This window comes from Conger conger, chromosome 18 (genome assembly GCF_963514075.1).
Source record: "Conger conger chromosome 18, fConCon1.1, whole genome shotgun sequence".
Lineage (NCBI taxonomy): Eukaryota > Metazoa > Chordata > Actinopteri > Anguilliformes > Congridae > Conger > Conger conger.
In genome coordinates, this window is record NC_083777.1 from 497,675 (window position 1) to 506,785 (window position 9,111).

Here is a 9,111-nt window from a genome sequence, read left to right on the forward strand (position 1 = left end):
CTATTATTCAATAAATGTGTTAAGATTAAATGTATTAGTTGGACTATATACAGGACATAATTATAAACATATTTTATTATTTTAACCCTCAATGAGACTTTGTGATGTATAAATGATGCAAGGAAAAACAGTAGATTATAAAGAAACAGCTTATCAATCACATTTATTTTAAAATGTATTGCATTACTTCTTTGTCCAGTAAAGCTACAATGCAAAGGAAGGAACAGAGGCAGTGGCATGCTTTCAAGTAGAAGGTTAAGTTGATTGAAGTGGATAATTCACACACATTTTGTTGAATATATATATATATATATTCAATATATACTGTGGCTCCTAAGGTTTTTCAAATATTTGTGCATATAACAATCATCATTTTTTTCAAATGCACTCCCCATACATAGTGCAGTGCAGCATGTGGTGGTAAGCAATGATGAGGAAAATACAAACTGAAAAATTTAGCTTCATATGCATAGGAAGATATAACTAATGAAAATTAAATTAAATTAGTTTAGGCATAAATTGACGCCCCCAAAATGGGGTGTTAGTGTGCCAAGTGTGCCAAGATTGACGTTCACAAAATAAATTGCTTGGTAGAAGTGCTCTGCAAGCAAGGGATAAATAATCTTTATGACTGCTCATTGTTTTACTACAGTGGTGTGAAAAAGTCCTGATTTTTTTGCATGTTTGTCACACTTAAATGTTTCAGATCATCAAACAAATTTTATTATTAGTCAAAGACAACACAAGTAAACACAAAATACAGTTTTTAAATGAAGGTTTTTATTATTAAGGGAGAAAAAAAATCCAAACCTACATGGCCCTGTGTGAAAAAGTGATTGCCCCCTAAACCTAATAACTGGTTGGGCCACCCTTAGCAGCAACAACTGCAATCAAGCGTTTGCGATAACTTGCAATAAGTCTCTTACAGCGCTGTGGAGGAATTTTGGCCCACTCATCTTTGCAGAATTGTTGTAATTCAGCCACATTGGAGGGTTTTCGAGCATGAACCGCCTTTTTAAGGTCATGCCACAGCATCTCAATAGGATTCAGGTCAGGACTTTGACTAGGCCACTCCAAAGTCTTCATTTTGGTTTTCTTCAGCCATTCAGAGGTGGACTTGCTGGTGTGTTTTGGATCATTGTCCTGCTGCAGAACCCAAGTTCGTTTCAGCTTGAGGTCACGAAAAGATGGCCGGACATTCTCCTTCAGGATTTTTTGGTAGACAGCAGAATTCATGGTTCCATTTATCACAGCAAGTCTTCCAGGTCCTGACGCAGAAAAACAGCCCCAGACCATCACACTACCACCACCCTATTTTACTGTTGGTATGAAGTTCTTTTTCTGAAATGTGGTGTTACTTTTACGCCAGATGTAATGGGACACACACCTTCCAAAAAGTTCAACTTTTTTCTCGTCAGACCACAGAGTATTTTCCCAAAAGTCTTGGGGAACATCAAGATGTTTTCTGGCAAACGACGAGCCTTAATGTTGTTTTTGCTCGGCAGTGGTTTTCGTCTTGGAACTCTGCCATGCAGGCCATTTTTGCCCAGTCTCTTTCTTATGGTGGAGTCATGAACACTGACCTTAACTGAGGCAAGTGAGGCCTGCAGTTTTTTGGATGTTGTTGTGGGGTCTTTTGTGACCCCTTGGATGAGTCGTCGCTGTGCTCTTGGGGTAATTTTGGTCGGCCGCCCACTCCTGGGAAGGTTCACCACTGTTCCATGTTTTCGCCATTTGTGGATAATGGCTCTCACTGTGGTTCGCTGGAGTCCCAAAGCTTTAGCAATGGCTTTATAACCTTTTCCAGACTGATAGATCTCAATTACTTTCTTTCTCATTTGTTCCTGAATTTCTTTAGATCTCGGCATGATGTCTAGCTTTTGAGGATCATTTGGTCTACTTCACTTTGTCCGGCAGGTGCTATTTAAGTGATTTCTTGATTGAGAACAGGTGTGGCAGTAATCAGGCCTGGGTGTGGCTAGAGAAATTGAACTCAGGTTTGATAAACCACAGTTAAGTTATGTTTTAACAGGGGGGGCAATCACTTTTTCACACAGGGCCATGTAGGTTTGGATTTTTTTTCTCCCTTAATAATGAAAACCTTCATTTTGTGTTTACTTGTGTTGTCTTTGACTAATATTTAAATTTGTTTGATGATCTGAAACATTTAAGTGTGACAAACATGCAAAAAAATAAGAAATCAGGAAGGGGGCAAACACTTTTTCACACCACTGTATATTCTATAGCATTCATGTGTGTGATAAAAAAATAATTGTTATATTGTTTTTGGAGTTTAATTAAATTCAATAAAATTAAAAATAAACATTGTGATTACAATCTGACTCCTTAATATGCGATTAAATGCATTTACTTTCCTTCTGTATTGGTGCTTTTTCGGTAAAAAATGGGAAAAGTAATTTATAAATGACAATTCCTAAAAAGAAGATCAAAGGTTTAAAGACTTTGAAAAATTATTGTAGAATTGATGTTAAGGTCAATTAGAACTAAAAAACAATCACAAATTGAATTTTTGATTCATAATGTGTACCAACTCAGGACACCAACGTTTTGTGAAATAAGGTTGTGCACTACTGTAACCTTGAAAAACCTTATCTTAACCCTTAACACTATTATATGTAAAGGTCATAAGTAACAGTGCAGTTCCTACAATAAATCTGAAACAAAACAGCACACTCCTTAGGCTAAATGAAGCCTACATTTTCTGTCTTGAATTACATTTAAAGCCATTAAAAGTGTTTTTATTGTGTTTGATTGATTTTATTGTATGCTACATTGAAGCAATAACTCTGTTAATCCATAATTTATTTACATGCTTTAATAACTATTTTACTCGCTTTATAATTTAGTGACGTGCGTAAAATGTTATACGTTATTGCAGTATGGACAAAACGCGAAGTTATCCGCTCAGCAGATTATTACATTACCGCCGGGCTATTACATTATGAGTTTTTATTATACTTTTTATGACATTATGCATGGTTTTCACAGGCTCTGTAGCCTGCTTGAAACTTCAGTACTTTGGACAGAGCCATTTGGATAACGGCCTGCTCATACAAAAACGTCGCTCGAGTAGCACACGCCTAATGGATTTAGGTAAATCCGGGAATATGTAGGCTAATGTTAATATTCGCAGCTTTAATTCGCAGGTTTAATACCAGGTCTAAAAGAAGGACAGGTTCATTTGAAATTCGTCGAACCAATAAAGAAATAGCCTACTATCTGAAAATTGTTTATTGTTGGCTAGGATTTAAGCCTATATTTATTATGCAATATTGGTTATTACACGCGTTGTGACTATGTGCTCTTTTGGTGGTCCAGGAGATCAGATTTTGCTGGAACATTTACTCGGCTAAGCATTTCTACTGTTTCCTGTGCTGGGGGTGGGGAGAGAGAGATGGGTGGGCACGTCACAGCATCCTAGCGACCCAGCCTGTAGCCTAGCCTAGTCTTACTCGCCTTCACTGCGCTGTCTTATTGCAAATACTGTAAATCTTGTCGAGGAACAGGAATTGCCTTGATGAACAATGGGTGAAGTTCCTCAATTGATTAAAATCGGAGTTTCTCTGAAAATACAACCAAATAACGGGCCGGTGTTTTTTAAAGTTGACGGGTCTAGATTTGGTCAGAACAGGACAATAAAATTGCTTACAGGATCAAAGTACAAAATTGAAGTGATTGTGAAACCCGGAGCGGTTGAGGCCACGTAAGTACCCGACAAATATTTAACATTCACCGCGAAGAAACATTTGGGCTTGAATGGGCATTACGCTACTGCAATTTAGCTATTGTTTTTCGATTAGCCTATTGTTTTTTTATTATTCTTTCATTTCATCGATGATAGATGGTTCATAATTTACCGGAACCACTATGGCAATAATCTATTAGCCTTTGTTTTGTGAATAGGTTATAGGCCTAATACTAATATCTATGCATAACAGGCCAAAATATTATCCGATATCAATTTACTCTGATTATATTAATAGCCTATGCCCACGTTACATCCAATTTGGTATGAATTTACTGTGGATGGCCTACTGAGAAATCGGTTAATAAATTGCCGTGTGTAGTTTGATATGTAGCTAAGCACAGCGATGCATGGGAGAGTGGTGTTGTCAAAATGTAGCCTATGGAATTTGCAGTTCGAGTTTGATGATGTTATCACTTAAATTGTATGCTATAGAAATCGTGATCAGATTTCTGGTTACCACTGATTTCAAATGTTGGGTCGACGATGAATCCACCATTTATAGGCTATACATGTTCCGTGCATTATTGCCTACAATAAGAGGTCGCATCTGTTCTAGCGGCTCGTACATCCGCATGATTCTCGTAACTCCTATTGCAGTCTGTTAATGAGATTGTTAAATGTGAACAGGTTTTTATTTTTTCTCTCTCAGTAAAATATTTGGCTAAATGCATTCGGGGATCGTTTCATCCAAACAAAGGTAGTGACCAACTCATTTACTTCACAGCACCATGAGCATAGGAGGGGTGACCTTCCCATTGGAGGAGCAATCCAAAGACCCCCAATCAATCGTTTACACCGGCATCTATGACACGGAGGGAGTCCCGCATACTAAAAGCGGCGAGAGGCAACCCATTCAAGTCAGCATCCAGGTAATGTGCTAATAGGTTATTTGTGATGTATTAGGCCAACATTAATAGGTCAAACTGAAGACTTGCGTCACAGTTTAATATGTAAAACGATGCAGGCACAGCACTTCCGCTGTTGTGTGTAAAGGGGAAGATGTCCAGAGAATATTTGCTTCAGTTCCTTGTGGTATGACTTTGCCATTGCCCTCTTGTTTGATCAATGATTATAGACACCTCCCTCCTCCAAAAAAACATGTGGACACAGAAAGGCCGGCAGTGCCTGTACCATGCCATCAGAATCAAATTCAGTTCATTAATGATTTACCACAAATTTGCACAAATTTACAGTATGTCTCTCTTTGCCCTTTTTCATATCAGTTTACTGAAGCTGGCCTCTTTGAGACAGTGTGGCAGGTGAAATTCTACAACTATCACAAGAGGGACCACTGCCAGTGGGGGAACAGCTTTGGCAGCATCGAGTATGAGTGCAAACCCAACGAAACGCGAAGCCTGATGTGGATCAACAAGGAGCTGTTCGTCTGAGGAACAGAGCACTCGTAACATTTCACAAAAGAGAACAAAGTAGCCAAGTCCAACTTATCATGACTTCTTGATATCAGCCAGCATGAAAATACATGACAATAATAAAGCCTTCCTCTGATTCTTCTCATAAGTAGTTCACGGTAGAGCTGTTGTGCCATCTAATTTCATGCTGAACGTGGCCTGTTGGTGATGTGTGAGTTGATACTGTGATTTAGTTTCTTTTTGTTGGTATAGTGACCATTATTTTTTTGTTGTTTTCTATTGCTAAAAAGCACAGGCAGAGTTATGTCTGCAAAGAGTGTTTACATTCAGAGTTCTAACTCAAGAAGAATGCACCATTATTGTTTACCTTTGAATATCCTTGCATTATTAATGCAACATGTTTTCTGTTTGAGCATATCAATTCTGCTTTCTTAGTGGGTTTGTCTGCTACCATTATTTTGATGAATTGAGATATGAGAAGGCACATTTTCTCAACACAAATTTTAATTGTATTTTATTTTAAAATATATTTTAAAAAGTGTGATTTTTAAACAATAAAGTGTTTTGAACTGATGTAAGTGGCGCCAAAACACAACAAGGTGCAATAAAGGAAGTATAACAAGAATTCATTAGCATTATTATACATCCATTCTCCTCATTCCAGACTAATTCTAAAAATATATATTCTGAACACAGACCTAGTGAGAACAGCACATTAAAAAAGATGTGGTAGCTGAAAATATAAATTGCTCAGAAATGTGTTTGCAGTAGAGGACTTTTCAAGGAAGTGAACAAAATGGACATTGCTGAAGAATCACCTGCAGGGGGAATGAACGACCAATGAACAGAACAGGCCTCAGATCAGATCCTGAAATTGAGTATAATATTGGAATATGAATGCTTTCGTTATTGTCCACTTGATTCATTTTATAACTATTACAAATGAGGATTGAGTAGCCATTGGACAGTACAGCACAATAAAGCAGAATTAGCTTTTACTTGCAGGGCCATTCAACATAACTGCTCCAATCTCCATTAAGTGAAATCAATGAGATGTGTCCCTAAAAAAAAAAAAACCTGCAATTTCAAGATAATTATTTATGAATGATTGAATGATTTCTAAAATATTTTTTGTAAACCTCATTTTACATCATAGGGCAGGCTTCCATAACTGTGTGGCTTTACTTCTATCAGCACTCAGAAGAGAGGAGCAGGCAGGTACTCATGGGAAGATTCATCACTGTTCCAATTATTTGGAGATAATGGTTCTCACTGTGGCTCGGTGGATTCCCAGATCCTTAGGAATGGCTTCCTAATAAAGTGCTCAGTGAGTTTAAATAATATAACATACACTCAGTGAGCACTTTGCAATATTTAATCAGCCAATAATTTGGCAGCAACTAAATGCATAAATGCATGCAGACAGGGTCAAGAGGTTCAGCTGTTTTTAAGACCAAATGTCAGAATGGGGAAGAAATGTGATCCAAGTGACTTTGACCGTGGAATGATGTTGGTGCCAGACAGGGTGGTTTGAGTATCTCAGAAACTGCTGATCTCCTGGAATTTTCATGCAGAGCAGTCTCTGGAGTTTGCAGGGAATGGTGTGAAATGAGAGAGGGCCAGACTGGTCAAAGCTGACAGGAAGATGACAGTAATGCAAATAACCACAAATTACTGTAGTGGTATGCAGAAGAGCATCTCTGAACACACAATCAATCCTTCTAAGTGGATAGGCTACAGCAGCAGGAGACATAAGTCTAATAAATACCTAATAAAGTGCTGAGTGAGTGTATAGCTAATTTATTCTTTGTGTCATGACATGATATGTTTTAAGATAGTAAATCATAAATAATAATCCCTCTAAACATGAAAAACATCTCATTATAGGAGCACTGTCACTTTTTTCAGTTGAGCTTATTTGGATTAAATGCTTAAATTATGTGTGTAGGAATTTTTGAAAACGCCGTCAGTGTAGCCGTTTCCTAAATATGGGGCAAAACTTATCAAAACAAACACGTCCTGTAAGTGCATCATTCCAACCAGGTGTTCTAGTATCGCTGCGGATTTTCCTCTAGACGCGGTAACGTTTGATTTTAAATTGCTAATTTGAACAGCAAGGGTTTGTTTGTCTCGATCGCTGTTAATCACTTCTACTAGTTGCATACCTGTACAGTGATTGAACGTTTGTCTTAAATAGCTTAAATAGCTGTGGAATTCATCAGTAGATTAGCTTTGATTTGATATTGCTTGTGAGCAATTGTAGGCGATTTAAATAGGCGTGTCAGAGCGACGCTCCGTCCCAGTTTGTGATGTTACGTTTCACCCCATCCTAGTCTGCTCTCTCCCTCGAAGACCCCCCCCCTGCGACGTGGGCCTCCACGGCGTCGGAACCCCTCGAACCTCAGCCACCCCCCGCTGACCCCCTGTGAGGACTTTGCTGTCACAGGGGGACTATGGAACTGCCAGTCTGCCACTCGGAAGGCTGACTTCATCCCTGCATATGCCTCCCTCCAGTCCCTACAATTCCTCGCCCTCACGGAGACCTGGATCACACCTGACAACACCGCCACTCCCGCTGCCCTCTCATCCTCCTTCTCCTTCTCGCACACTCCCCGGCCTTCCGGCCGTGGCGGTGGTACTGGTCTTTTAATTTCCTAGACCTTGTATTTGTGAGGAACTGCTCATGCTCCGATTTCACGGTTACCCCTCTGCATACATCTGATCACCACTTCATCTCATTCTCCCTCCATCTTCCTCCCCATCCTTGTCAGGGTTGGGAGGTAGCACCGGCTGTGGCCACCAGGGGTTTATTATTTTCACCTGGTGCTCATTAGTGCCAATGGGGTGGCTACCTCCAGAAGGTATTTAAAGCCCTCTTTGACCATCGGTCGAGGCTTTGGTGTCACTGTTCGCTCTGCCACCTAGCCGGTATTAGCACATGGTAAGACTCAGCATTCGAGTCAGGTATTGTGCTGGTTCTGTGTTCAGAAAAGGTAAGGAAGGGGTCTGCGCGTTAGTGTGTGTACACTGCAGCCGCCTTCCTGTAGGTTCTTTTGTTCTTTGTTTCGTTTTGTTTGACTCTGCATCTGCCACCCTCCTTTCATCTCTCTCCTCCGCCTTTGACTCTCTCTGTCCCCCTGTCTCAAAGCCACCTCGCACATCCCCTCCCAGTCCTTGGATATCTGACAACCTCCCTACCTCCAGGACCAGCCTCCGCGTAGCGGAGAGGAAATGGGGAAAATCCAGAGACCCTTCAGACCTCACAATTTACCAGTCTCTCCTGGCGGCATTCTCTTCTGCTGTCACTGCCACCAAAGCAAAATACTATCAGACACAAATTCAGAACTCCACTTCTTACCCCCGGAAACTGTTCTCCATTATCTCCTCTCTCCTCAACACACCGCCTCCTCCACCTCAGTCCTCCTTCGCTGCTGATGACTTTGCTGACTTTTTCGATGAGAAGGTCACAGTCATCCGCAGATCCTTTACAACCACCGCCCCCCTTAATGTGCCCTCCCCCCCCTCTAGGCCCATCCCTTCCTTTTCCACTTTCTCCCCTCTTACAGACTCTGATGTTTCTCAACTCCTGCTCTCCCACCGCCCTACAACCTGTGCCCTTGACCCTATCCCCTCTTCTCTTCTCCAGACTATCACACCAGACATTCTCCCATTTGTCACCTCCCTTGTCAACTCCTCCCTGTCTTCCAGCTGTTTTCCAGCATCCTTCAAGAGGGCCCACATCACTCCGTTGCTAAAAAAGCCTACCCTGGATCCCTCCATCATCCAGAACTACCGTCCAGTATCTCTTCTTCCTTTTCTTTCTAAAACCATAGAACAAGCTGCTTCTACTCCACTTTCTTCTTTCTTTTCTAACAACAACCTGCTAGACCCCCATCAGTCTGGCTTCAGATCGGGCCACTCGACAGATACCGCGCTCCTCTCCGTCAGTGAGTCGCTCCATGCCGCACGAGC

At 40.7% G+C, this 9,111-nt stretch overlaps 1 protein-coding gene across 1 annotated transcript; it reads left to right on the forward strand.

The window, feature by feature from the left end:
• Window positions 1–3,407: 3,407 nt before the first annotated feature.
• On the forward strand, window positions 3,408–5,764 carry LOC133118640 (CB1 cannabinoid receptor-interacting protein 1-like). The gene is made up of 3 exons (XM_061228766.1): window positions 3,408–3,724; window positions 4,494–4,638; window positions 4,993–5,764. Exons 1-3 carry the CDS (start codon window positions 3,546–3,548, stop codon window positions 5,155–5,157), a joined length of 489 nt encoding a protein of 162 aa, XP_061084750.1. The 5' UTR covers window positions 3,408–3,545; the 3' UTR covers window positions 5,158–5,764.
• Window positions 5,765–9,111: the final 3,347 nt, after the last annotated feature.

What these genes read in the sequence shown, in the direction of transcription:
- LOC133118640 (XM_061228766.1), top strand. Translation starts at nt 3,546, where the DNA reads ATGGGTGAAGTTCCTCAATTGATTAAAATCGGAGTTTCTCTGAAAATA. An exon ending in CCCGGAGCGGTTGAGGCCAC is followed by an intron (nt 3,725 to 4,493) that starts GTAAGTACCCGA and finishes TTTACTTCACAG; the next exon opens with CACCATGAGCATAGGAGGGG. An exon ending in CCATTCAAGTCAGCATCCAG is followed by an intron (nt 4,639 to 4,992) that starts GTAATGTGCTAA and finishes TTTTCATATCAG; the next exon opens with TTTACTGAAGCTGGCCTCTT.